General features: G+C 38.8%; 1 protein-coding gene across 1 annotated transcript in view; it reads right to left on the bottom strand.

Moving 5' to 3' along the window:
• als2a (alsin Rho guanine nucleotide exchange factor ALS2 a) overlaps positions 1-13,853 on the bottom strand; it is a 76,218-nt gene extending 62,365 nt beyond the window's left edge. The window contains 2 exon segments of the mRNA XM_052142799.1: positions 12,472-12,533; positions 13,757-13,853. Of these exon segments, the coding sequence (XP_051998759.1) occupies positions 12,472-12,533; positions 13,757-13,853 (159 nt within the window).
• Positions 13,854-14,154: the final 301 nt, after the last annotated feature.

Here is a 14,154-nt window from a genome sequence, read left to right as displayed (position 1 = left end):
TAAACATGAGTTATTAAAACCTTAAAGGCTCCATGTAAAGCTCTTTGAAACCAGATAAAACAGCCCTGACATTCTAAACAGCAGTGAAATTCATGCAATTAATGCAGTATCCATTTTTTTGACTTCCTGAAACTTCACTAATGTTTTCCCCCATTTCCTTTGGCTAAAATTGGCATATATATAGTTCCAGGAGGTACATGCTCCACTCGACTGCACTTTCTAGCACAGAAACTGATTGTGTAGAGCAGTGCACGCTTATTCATTAAGCAGTAACACATGTCCTGGGCATTATAAACAAGGGAGTAGTATTACTGTAAGCAGAATGGAGACTTGACCTGCAAATGCTGAGCCAGGTGTGAGAGAGATATTTGCAAGCTACTGTATCTCTTTTTATTGCTCAAAACGCTCACTGCTCATCTGAACCAGATTCAAAAGCAAAACCACGTGAGAGAGACCCAGCCTGTGCGCGATAGAGACTGAAGTTTTTAGATTTTAATATACAGCAAATTAAACTTCAGGAGCCGGTTCTTGCCTCCTCCTTTCCCTTGAACAGCTTTATATAGGCATTTCATCAATATCCAGGTCCGGGAATACTTTTATTGAATAGGTTAAGTTACTTTATAGACACCCAAACAAATTGATTAATTTCAGATTCTTTTCCTCTGGATAGGGGCACCCGGCAGGATTGCCCTCTTTCCCCATTATTGTTCTGTCTTGCTCTGGAACCATTAGCAGCCATGATAAGAAAGGAGGATGATTAACCAGGGGTGAAGGCAGGAGGTGTGGTGCATAATCTTTTGCTTTACGTGGATGATATTTTATTATTCGTTTCTGACCCCATTAGATCTCTGCCTTGCCTCCACAAGATTATTAGTTATTAGAGAATTAATTATTTGGGCATTTTATTCCCAGCAAATTTTTGTGATTTAGAAAAAAAGAGTTAAAAAGAGTTCATTTCAACCCTAAAATAAAAAGGTTTTCGAGTGATGTGAGCAGGTGGGCTTCATTACATTTATCTATGATTGGGAAAGTTAATGTTATAAAAATGAATTGCATCCCAAAATTCAACTACCTGCTACAGTCTCTCCCTATAGATGTCTCCCTTTCTTATTTCAAGCAATTTGATAGCATAGCGAAGTCCTTCATTTGGAATTAAATTTCAACAAATTACATAGGATGATTGACAAAGGTGGGCTAGGCCTACCCAGATACTTTGGGAGATGTGATAAATGCTTTTGGAAAAGTTATTTTCTCTGATGAAGCCCCCTTCCGACTGTTAGGGACATCTGGAAAATCGATAGTCCGGAGAAGAAAAGGTGAACGCCACCATGAGCCCTGTGTCGTGCCAACAGTGAAGCATCATGAGACCATCTAAGGGAGTGGGCTCCCTCACAATACTGCCCAAAAACACTGCCATGAATAAAGAATTGTATCAAAATGTCCTGCAAGGCAACTTCTCCCAATGATCCAGGAGCAATTTGGTGATGATCCGTGCATTTTCCAGCATGATGGAGCACCATGTCACAAGGCAAGACTGATAATGAAGTGGCTCAGAGATCATTACATTGAAATTTTGGATCCGTGGCCAGGCAACTCCCCAGATTTTAATCCCATAGAGAACCTTTGGTCAATCCTCAAAAGGCGAGTGGACAAGCAGAAGCCAACTCTGAGCACTAATAAGGCATGAATGGATCGCCATCAGTCAGGATTTGGCCCAGAAGCTGACATCCAGCATGCCAGAGCGAATTGCAGAACAAGGGTCAACACTATAAATATTGACTCTTTGCATATATTGAATGTTTTTGCTAATAAAAGCCTTTAAAACTTATGAAATGCTAATCATTGTTTTCCAGTATACCATAGAAACATGTGAAAAATGTATAAACAAATACTGAAGCAGCAAACTTTGCAAAACACAAAATGTATCTCACTGCCAATACTTTTGACCACGGCTGTAGGATTCTAAGTTCTAAGTCTGCATCTAGAGGTTTCACCTTATGCAATATAAGATTTTACATACATTTTATTGGACCCCTCTAGATTATATAGACTTGAACTTAAAGACACAGAAGTTGGAGAAGCAACTCATGTCTTTTGGGGGTGTTAAGATTCAAGATTTTGGTTGAGGGTTCAGAGTTTTGCTGTTGTTTGTTTAATATGTGAATAAATAAAACAAGTTAATCACAAAATAAAAATAAACTCGTAATCAGATTACAGTTACTTTTGTATGGTTTATGAGATTACGGCCCTATTTTAAGAGCGCATGCATTAAGTGTAGGGCAATGCCTTAAGTCATAAGTGAAAAGTCAATGGGCATGTCCATGAAGATTTGGTATTTCCATGCAAGCATGCGCTAAGTCTAGGCACGTTTGGGCTAGTTGCAATTTACTTCTGAGGTTCTTCTCAGGTTATTCAACTGTCTGTGTCCTATTATATAGTTCATTCCCTCAAGTGCCTATGATTTAAACAAAGACAGTACATTAATAAGAAGTTGGTAGTGAAAATGGACTGTATGCAATAAATTAGATGACTTGAAAATTACGTACTTTTGTGCATTAACTGCATTGCTATGACAGCAACACACTCCTTTATGTGCATGAAAATTGTATTCTTGTCAGAATTTGGGTGTATGCTCCATTAAATTAAGTAATTATTACACAAATCATGGCTAGTATTAACAGTGACTGCATCAGCGCGCACTTCACTTCTACCGGTCGATTTTTATTTTGAAAAATATTAATTTATTGAAACATGACAAATTTTATCCAAAAATATTTCTAAATTCAATTACACTTCAAACGAAATGAAATATAACATACCAAAAAAAACCATACCAAATCCAAGCATTTTACTCTCTCCAACTTCCACCACCCCCTTTTGCAGTAACTTAAAAATCACTGCAACAGGGGGGAAATTACTAGTCAAAATTAAATCAAAAATACAATTGTAAATATACAATAATACATTTAAACATATAATAATAATAATTTAAACATAAACCACAACCTCTAGAAAATGTAACAAAAATCTAGATTTTAAACAACAAAAGGCTTCAACAGCGATTATCAAGGACATAATATGATGTTCTGTACTTTCAGAATTTGGACATGAACTTTATTACCACCTGCTGGTGGAATCTTTTAAGCCTTTTCTTCCTTTCTTTTATTACATTTTTTTACATTGCTTCACACATGAAACTAGTATGATCTGTAACCTCTCATGGATGGTGTTTGTAATGCTGAAATTGCCTGAGAAAGACGAATATTTGTTAAACAAGCCCTGGATAACCTGTCTATAATTCTAGAAACTTCCAATAAGAAAATATTATTAATCTTCTAAATAGGTATGTTGTTGGTGTTATTCTTATTAGTTCAAATGTGTTTTTGTGTCACGAGCCGAACTGTAAAAATGACCCTTTAAGTGCCTTTCCCTTATGAAAAGACAAACAGTGACAAAAAACAAAAACATAGAAACTGTCATATTTTGATTAATTAATTAAGTTTTACTATATGCATTTTAGCAACATTAAAGGTGTTTAGGTAAGTTCATGAGATATCTCACCGGTCTCTGTGACAGCACTAGTCTTGTAAACAGCAAACAAAAATGTTTCCGAGGGCTGCGGTCTCTATTGAGGCTTAATACCTTTTTTATGCCATGGTGTTTATAACAGTTGTCAGTTGAGGTCGCTTTTTTGCTGCAGTTGTTTTTGACAACCGTTTCTGCTCGGTGTCGGTCTCAATAAAGCTCATTTGGCATCTTTGCAGTGCCAGGTTTTGAAAAGAGGGGGCGTGGCTAATCCAACTGTTTAGTTTGTGGAAATTACAGAATGGCTAAAATCGCTTACAGCACCTTTATGTCAACATGGTATAAATTATCCAACTCAAAAGCATGTGATATAAAATATACAAAAGTAAGGTCAGAGGGAATCCAAAAGTAATCCAAAATTAATCAAATTAGATTACCTTAACAGTAATCTAAAATATTACGTAACTGATGACAATTTTAGTCATGTTATTTGTAATCAGTACCGTATTACAATTATGAAGTAATCTGCACAGTTGTCACCTATAGTAAAACCAAAAAGTTCTTAAAATAATAATTGAAAAAATCCTATAGACTGCACCTCCCTATATCATCAAAAAAAAAAATTTATAAGCAATGACTTCTTAAATACATGACAAGCAGAACAAAATAACTTACATTATCAATCTCTTTGCTTGGGTTTCTGAGGGTTACATATTGAAATGCCAATAAAAACAGGCAAAGTATAAATAATATTGATACAGCTCACAGGATTTCAAGAATCCCTGTGGTGATCAGATTCCCTCTCATTTAGAAGGCCACATTCTGTGCCAACATTGTCCATTGGCAATTAAAAAGCCCGAAAATACATCAAACAACTGAGAAACACTATTGGTCCATTGGTGAGGTCCAAATGGGACATCGGTCGTAACATATACATCTGTTTATGTACAGTTATAAATGTAGATTTAAATAACTTTCAAATGCAGCTTCAGGCAAAAATATCAATGGCTTATCTTTGTGTGGTTAATTCAATTTAACAGCTTCTTTCCATATTAATTTGATAAAATTGACAGCAAAGCTGTTTGAGAGAGAGGGTGTAAAACAGTTTTGCACTTCATGTTTTGCCTTCACAATCACCATGGGTGTGACGGAAACAATCAGAAGTCTGAATATGACAAACCTGGGTGAGGGTGGGAGAGGGTTTGTGTGTCTTGGGGGTTTATAATTGGCACTGCTGGGGATGAAAGTGCCCCACCAGTTGGTCACATGATAACTGCTTGATGATTCTGTCCCCAGGGGTTCTGTCTATTTCTTGTTTCAAGACCAGGGTAACCTCCTTGATGAGTAAATAACAATATATTCACATTTTTGCTCTTAATTTAGGTTAGTTGGAATTTTCATCTGTATGCAAATGTAAGTGGGTAAATAGCTTTATAAGTTTCACATGTGTGTTTGGTGGATGTGTGCTTGTATGAGATATATAGAGGTGAAACTCGAAAAATTAGAATATCGTGCAAAAGTTCATTAATTTCAGTAATTCAACTTAAAAGGTGAAACTAATATATTATATAGACTCATTACAAGCAAAGTAAGATATTTCAAGCCTTTATTTGATATAATTTTGATGATTATGGCTTACAGCTTATGAAAACCCCAAATTCAGAATCTCAGAAAATTAGAATATTGTGAAAAGGTTCAGTATTGTAGGCTCAAAGTGTCACACTCTAATCAGCTAAACACCTGCAAAGGGTTCCTGAGCCTTTAAATGGTCTCTCAGTCTGGTTCAGTTGAATTCACAATCATGGGGAAGACTGCTGACCTGACAGTTGTGCAGAAAACCATCATTGACACCCTCCACAAGGAGGGAAATCCTCAGAAGGTAATTGCAAAAGAAGTTGGATGTTCTCAAAGTGCTGTATCAAAGCACATTAATAGAAAGTTAAGTGGAAGGGAAAAGTGTGGAAGAAAAAGGTACACAAGCAGCAGGGATGACCGTAGCCTGGAGAGGATTGTCAGGAAAAGGCCATTCAAATGTGTGGGGGAGCTTCACAAGGAGTGGACTGAGGCTGGAGTTACTGCATCAAGAGCCACCACACACAGACGGGTCCTGGACATGGGCTTCAAATGTCAAACGTCTTACCTGGGCTAAAGAAAAAAGAACTGGTCTGTTGCTCAGTGGTCCAAAGTCCTCTTTTCTGATGAGAGCAAATTTTGCATCTCATTTGGAAACCAAGGTCCCAGAGTCTGGAGGAAGAATGGAGAGGCACACAATCCAAGATGCTTGAAGTCCAGTGTGAAGTTTCCACAGTCTGTGTTGGTTTGGGGAGCCATGTCATCGGCTGGTGTTGGTCCACTGTGCTTTATTAAGTCCAGAGTCAACGCAGCCGTCTACCGGGACATTTTAGAGCACTTCATGCTTCCTTCAGCAGACAAGCTTTATGGAGATGCTGACTTCATTTTCCAGCAGGACTTGGCACCTGCCCACACTGCCAAAAGTACCAAAACCTGGTTCAATGACCATGGTATTACTGTGCTTGATTGGCCAGCAAACTCGCCTGACCTGAACCCCATAGAGAATCTATGGGGCATTGCTAAGAGAAAGATGAGAGACATGAGACCAAACAATGCAGAAGAGCTGAAGGCCGCTATTGAAGCATCTTGGTCTTCCATAACACCTCAGCAATGCCACAGGCTGATAGCATCCATGCCACGCCGCATTGAGGCAGTAATTAATGCAAAAGGGGCCCAAACCAAGTACTGAGTACATATGCATGATTATACTTTTCAGAGGGCCGACATTTCTGTATTTAAAATCCTTTTTTTTATTGATTTCATGTAATATTCTAATTTTCTGAGATTCTGAATTTGGGGTTTTCATAAGCTGTAAGCCATAATCATCAAAATCATCATAATCATATCTTACTTTGCTTGTAATGAGTCTATATAATATATTAGTTTCACCTTTTAAGTTGAATTACTGAAATTAATGAACTTTTGCACGATATTCTAATTTTTCGAGTTTCACCTGTACACTCACCTAAAGGATTATTAGGAACACCTGTTCAATTTTTCATTAATGCAATTATCTAATCAACCAATCACATGGCAGTTGCTCCAATGCATTTAGGGGTGTGGTCCTGGTCAAGACAATCTCCTGAACTCCAAACTGAATGTCAGAATGGGAAAGAAAGGTGATTTAAGCAATTTTGAGCGTGGCATGGTTGTTGGTGCCAGACGAGCCGGTCCGAGTATTTCACAATCTGCTCAGTTACTGGGATTTTTACGCACAACCATTTCTAGGGTTTACAAAGAATGGTGTGAAAAGGGAAAAACATCCAGTATGCGGCAGTCCTGTGGGCGAAAATGCCTTGTTGATGCTAGAGGTCAGAGGAGAATGGGCCGACTGATTCAAGCTGATAGAAGAGCAACTTTGCCTGAAATAACCACTCGTTACAACCGAGGTATGCAGCAAAGCATTTGTGAAGCCACAACACGAACAACCTTGAGGCGGATGGGCTACAACAGCAGAAGACCCCACCGGGTACCACTCATCTCCACTACAAATATGAAAAAGAGGCTAAAATTTGCAAGAGCTCACCAAAATTGGTCAGTTGAAGACTGGAAAAATTTTGCCTTGTCTGATGAGTCTCGATTTCTGTTGAGACATTCAGATGGTAGAGTCAGAATTTGGCGTAAACAGAATGAGACCATGGATCCATCATGCCTTGTTACCACTGTTCAGGCTGGTGGTGGTGGTGTAATGGTGTGGGGGATGTTTTCTTGGCACACTTTAGGCCCCTTAGTGCCAATTGGGCATCGTTTAAATGCCACGGCCTACCTGAGCATTATTTCTGACCATGTCCATCCCTTTATGGCCACCATGTACCCATCCTCTGATGGCTACTTCCAGCAGGATAATGTACCATGTCACAAATCTCGAATCATTTCAAATTGGTTTCTTGAACATGACAATGAGTTCACTGTACTAAAATGGCCCCCACAGTCACCAGATCTCAACCCAATAGAGCATCTTTGGGATGTGGTGGAACGGGAGCTTCGTGCCCTGGATGTGCATCCCACAAATCTCCATCAACTGCAAGATGCTATCCTATCAATATGGGCCAACATTTCTAAAGAATGCTTTCAGCACCTTGTTGAATCAATGCCACGTAGAATTAAGGCAGTTCTGAAGGCGAAAGGGGGTCAAACACAGTATTAGTATGGTGTTCCTAATAATCCTTTAGGTGAGTGTATATAGAGAGAGAGAAAGAGAGAGAGATTGAGAGAGAGAGAGAGAGAGAGGATCCCTTTTCTCTCCATAAGTATTCCACTCCATGCTCGGCTGCAGATTGCAATGGGATTCTGGTTTGACAGGCTGGCTCACATCAAATGCTGCCAGATAATGTTGTTTAAAGAGAGAATCAGCCGACACTCATCGGCAGCAGCCTCAGAGGAGAGAAGCACCTCATTAAACTGAGCTGCACGTCTGTGTCCTCACACAGTGAGAAAAGCATGTTACGTGAGAGCGCCAATCTCTCTCTGTGATTCAAAGGAAGAGAGCAGAGACGTGTGCTCCCGCTTGGCAGGGCCATAATGGGAATGAGTGCTAACACTTTGGAAATGTGCTCATAAGACAAATAGCTTAACATATGATACAAGTCCATTTGTCTTGCCAGAAAAGTTACAAATCACTTTTTAATCTGTGAGTGATAGACTAATGACAGATTTTATAACACATCTGTATCTACTATGCTTGTACGGAGGACCGAATGTGACAATATTATAAATAAATAAATAAACATATTTGCAAACAAATTTTAAAAGTGAAATTAGAAATAAATAAATGCATGTTTATATTGGATATAAATGAGTATTTATATATTTATTTACTTTTTTATTTTATATTATATTTATTTCCACATTTATTTCTTTGTCCACATGGTAATGAGGCGGCGTGTTTTCTAATTCAGGCATTGCAATGAAGCTCAAAGAGCTCCAGAGTGAACCTTGGAGGCCACAGTGACATCTTGTGGTTGAGTCAAATAGGTAAAATAGGGAATGAATGATCTCAATTGAATTAATGACTTTGGCTACATCTACATTAATCCGGATACATTTGAAAATAGAGTTTTCATTTCAAAATGCTCTCCATCCACACTAACGTTTTCAAGCATTTTTCAAAAGTTGCTTGTCCACACTGAAACATATGAAAACGCTTAAATCGTGTCACTGCGCATTCGGAACATCCCCATTGCATGTACGGTCTGAAACGCAATTGTCCTCGTGTTCCGTTGCCGGACACTAATTCTGAGTAAACTTCCCTTCACCTTTGAAGGAATGCAATGTGAAGGTTGTACAAAGTGACATTTATTTTTTTAACAACGCTATCAAAGTGAGTATCAGGCACAACAGCACCGCTATAACACAGGCCGCCATCTTGATTGTTTTGGTTGGAAAGATCACATTGATCTTTCGCCTTGGCCTTGATTTCGCGGCTTTACTTCCTGCTCACTACTGCGCAGGTCTGGTCCCGAAATCGCAACTGCGCAGACTCAAGTCCCAAGATGTCTGCGCCATATCGGGACACTGGCGGCTTCAGTTCTCACCAATGGAAAAGAGCAAAGGGGCGTCGTCCATCAGTTTTTAGAGGACTAGGCCTTAGAGGCGGGTGATATGAAAAAAATTGTATATCACTGTTTAAGTCATTTCACATCACAGTAATTGTATGTACCTCGGGTGACAATACGTGTACGTATTCTTTTATAAATCCCAGCCATCCGGGATTCGGCTGAAAATCTTGACATTCACACTGATCCAAAATTACAACTTCAACAGATCTAATTACAGACGCTTTGACATGGATAAAAAAGCAGCACAGATGACATTTTTAAGTATTAATAATATTTAATGTAAATGCAGTGAATGTTGGTGATAAAAGCTTGCACTTATTCAGGGCCAGTACTGCAGCCCAGATAAGGAGGCGATAGGGTAAGGATAGAGAGACAGACAGCTATTAATAAAAAATGTTTTGCCAGATCAGCACATTATTAACCTATTTCTAACCAATCTAGTCTCCTTCTGTTTAGATTTTAGAAGATGTATAGCTTTAATGTGGTTACTTCCCTAGAATAGTCTGAAAAATCGCTCCCTATAAAGTGCACAATGTGACAAATAAAGGCTATTAGGAATAGTAAATGAATGAGTGAGTAGTTTTCGGCACAAAAAATGTCTGCCCACTAATCACATTTATTTAGTCAAAGTTAAATTAATGGTGAACTGTTTTATGAGAATTAACACATTTAAAAAAATAAAAGCAATTTTATTGTTGTTAGTTTAATTAGCTATCAGTTAGCCATGCATGTAACCAGTGGTTGCGTTAACCAAAACTTCTCCACCATTTATAAAAAGAATTTAAACTTCGATGGATGTTTCCAAATGCTGTCCATCCTTTTTACAGATAGAAAAGAAACAAGAAAACCATTTAGAGCATCAGTTTTAATGTTAACCTTCTTTACATGGCTTACTCTCTGTGTGTGTGCCCTTTGGGCAATCCGATCACAAGTAGATGGGCGAGATATCACCGTTTACAACTGGTGTCATATAATATGCACCTCTTTTGACAACTTGTGTTCAGATTTAAAAGTGAGGGTCTCAAAAAAGTAGAAGAAGAAAAAGAAAGTAAAAATCAACACATCATTTCTGACAATTATACTTGCATTTAATCTGAGCACAAACTTGACGTTTAGAGCAGAATTATCAGCTATTGAAGTAGAATACCTGTATTACTTCAGATGTTTGTGCTGAAGAAGTTCAAAATTGTTCCGATCTGATGGTATTTTCCTTTTAAGACAAACAAAACTAGTGTTTAATAAAAAATAAGTTTACAAATCTTGTTTTAGTTTACCCTATAACTCCTTAGTTTTATCAGATTTCATCTGATAAAAAGGTGTTTTATGAGAGCGATGGTCTGAACACACCCACCCTTTTATAACACTAACCATATTTTAAATGCACATATATTAAATGCATGCAATAACAGAAAGTTTGTTAAAGTGCACATTGTAATACAATATAAAAAATATTTATTCCTTTTTCACTATTTCTGTCACAATTCACTGTTGTCTGCCCTGTGTTTTGCCTCTGTCAACTGTTCCCCATGGACTACACTTCCCATAATTCCCTGCCCTCATCACTGCCAGCTGTCTTCTATTGTCCTCACCTGTGTTTGATCTACTCATTAGTCTTTTTGTATATTATGCCCTGTTGGTTGCTTGTTCTTTGTCAGTTGTTGAATGTTTGTATCTAGACCTACCGTGTTTTGCCTGTGCCCTTCGTGGATGGTTTTGCCTGTTTATGGTTTCTTTGATTCTGTGTCTCCCAGTTCTTTGTATTTGTTTATTTTTCATTAAACTCCATTGCCACACCTAGATCCAGCTCCTGAACTTTCTTCCCAGCATTACAATTTCACAGCACACAGCATCACTTGACACTTAGCCATAGTACGAGTCATCTGATATTATTAAAGTAATCTGACTGACTTCTGCTGTTATGGTGATAATGCTAGGGTGTGGCCTCTTTCTCTTTATGAGGTGTAAATGTGAAGTACCTGCTGTACTGCTGATGGCACTGCTGGATGTGCGAAGATCCTCTTCATCATGAGCAGAGCAAGAGGCTGCACTGGAATCCATGGAACTGCTAAATAATTAAATTAAATATATAAATTCAGATATCAGAAAATAATTATATGCATTCAGATATCAGATACATTTAGTTTGAATATTCTCAATGAGCATGAATATTCTCACTGTAACACACAAAATTAGGTAAAATAAGTTTTGAGAGAAGGCCATATCGATATCAATAATACCATATTGTGATTCATTGAATTCACATTTAATAGATGCTTGTCTGGGTTGTTGTAAAGACTTCAGTAATACTTTTAGAGCGAGAAAAGAAAGCATGGAGAATTGAAGCTACCATCATTCACTAACAAGCGTTCATTTTTGTAACATACAGTATAGGTTCAAAAGCTGGTAATGCCATCTCACAACCACTCTTTTCATGAAAAAAGAAATGATCTAATCCATAGTAGAATCTAGCTGTGATGTAATAACTCTCTTCTATATGTGCCCATCTCTCTCAGTACATATGTAACACACCATGAGATTCGCATAGTTTAGAGGAAAACTGAATGACAATCCAATCTTTTCTTAAGAAATGTGAAGTAAATGTATGAGAATCCATAAAATTGTCTCTAAATGCACACATGTGGACATAATGGACATGTGTGCCTTTATGTCCGAAACTCATTTTGTTTTGCATGCCAGATGTGTTCTCCTTATATAACTTATAGAAATCACTCTTACTGTGAAATTTATATCATTAAACAGTGGTGAAATATTAAATCTGGATATTATCCTTTTCTAATGATGCATAGTTTGTTGCAATTAAATAAGAATTGTATGTAGAATAACGTGACGTGAATGTAGCCAAAACAATAAGCAAATCGCACGGCCGTTGACAATCTTTTCATGAGAAGTGATAATTCAGTAAACATTACAGATTCTGTTCCTGTCAGCGCTGTCATGATTCTTCTCCTCCTCTTTCTTTTTTCCTCTTCTGACTCCCAGATTGGTACATCGGACATCTGCTTCATGATTCCTGCATGATGCATCTCATGAAAATGTTGTGAATGTCGCAATATTTAAAATTCTGCTCTTACTTGAATTTGTAGCTAAATGGATGAGAGCCCCTATATATGACATTCTAGTCTGCTAAGCATTGCCAATCATGGGTTTCAAGTGTCCTAATGTTATTGCTGTACACGGGGCCCCCCTGCTTGGGGCCCTAGGCAATTGCCTGTCTTGCCTGTCCCATAGGTCCACCTCTGCATAGAAACAGTATGCGCACACACTGTCTGTCTGTCAAGAATGCTCTCAATCTCACCTGAGAGTCCTTCATCAGGGCAAATCTTTCAAATCCGATTGGACAGCTTAACGGAGATAATGCTTGTCATGATACACAGGAAAAAATTATAGTTATTCATGCAATTATGCCAGACGCCTTCACGTAAATGCTTATTAGTGATCTGTGTTACTTCACCGCAAAACTTTAAAGAGGGTTTAAAAATGTTTACGACTTGAGACTGGTATCTCCATTGAGTGTGATGTTGAACATTCATGGAGTTTATATTGACAGTGTCTTTGACAGTGACAAAAGAACTGGTAATATCTGTTTTCTTTATTGCAATTAATGTGGTAGAATGCGGCTCTTTCAAAAATGAAAGCTAAACCATGAGAACTGTTACACCCCTAATATTTAAACTTTTATATAGGCTTGTATGATATGATATAATATAATATTATAAAAATAATAATTCGTACTATAAAAAATTATATATCCCATATATATATATATTATTGTGGCAGGAATGAGGGCAGGCCGGGTCGTGATTCCGCACACCCAGCCCCTAATTAGGCTGATGAAGCCCGAGAGGGTTAAAGACGACCGGAGACGGTAGTGCGACAGAGAGTTACGGGCAGCTGCCAACACCTGTGTGCAGGGCTGGACTGGGAAGAGAAATTGTCCGTTCAGCATAACGCGGGGGCTCATTATAATTCAAATGGGGAAAACCTAGTGGAGGTTTGCGGGACCTCTTGTACTGCAAATAACAGGGGTTCGAGCCACCTATCCCAATTCTGAGCATCTTCATGCACTAACAACAATTGTATCTTCTTTTGTCTGAGTGTCCTGCATCACTTGATACAACCGATCATTTATAATTGAGAAATATGGTTATGTGTGTGCAATGCATGCCTGAAGGCACAGACCATCAATTACTTTTACTTGGTCAAATGCGTGCTTAAGAGTCTCGTTACGTGTCTGCTCCAGAGGGAAATACCCAGTGGCCCTCCCTAACATCATCCTGACACAGAGCTAACGTAGACCGCCCCAACTCCACCTCCCAGTCAGTGCATTGCGCACCCCACACCATCCCACTGTATTATAGGACCCATCCACACCCAACCCCTTTAAATATTCGCGAAAAGCCGGGCAATTAGTACCCAAAATTAGTGGATGGGTGAGGCGTTGTTCTGTTTCTGGGGGAACAGGATAGATTGGAAAGAAGGAGGGTGAGAATGATGACAGGGAGAGAGAGAAAGAGAGAGAGATAGAGGGGGGTCGCCGGCCCCCGAGTACACCGCTAAATGGTCCTCTGCCAACGACTCACCACAGTTTCTTAGTTCACCGGTGATGCTCTTTGGGACTGTGGCCAACCCGTTGCATGATGGCTCCAGAAAGGCCTCTGGCTTATCTTGCGCCCCCATCTTCATCATTGTCACATGGGGGTTTGCTGCTACACCCCGAACCACCCCCCCACGTACCAAGCTCCGCAATGCCCATCGGTCATCCTCTTGGCCTCGAAGGAGCACCTTGAAGCGTTGTTGCTGCTTCACCCGCAGATCAGACCTATTTGACTCAACCACAAGATGTCAATGTGGCCTCCAAGCTTCACTCAGGAGCTCTCTGAGCCTGACTGCAATGCTTGAAGTAGAAAACACACCCCATCATTACCATGTGGATAAAGAAATGTAGAAATAAACAAATCTAAAAATAAATAAATATGGA

This window comes from Xyrauchen texanus, chromosome 14 (genome assembly GCF_025860055.1).
Source record: "Xyrauchen texanus isolate HMW12.3.18 chromosome 14, RBS_HiC_50CHRs, whole genome shotgun sequence".
Taxonomy (NCBI): Eukaryota; Metazoa; Chordata; class Actinopteri; order Cypriniformes; family Catostomidae; genus Xyrauchen; species Xyrauchen texanus.
This window is presented reverse-complemented; position numbering and strand designations above follow the sequence as displayed.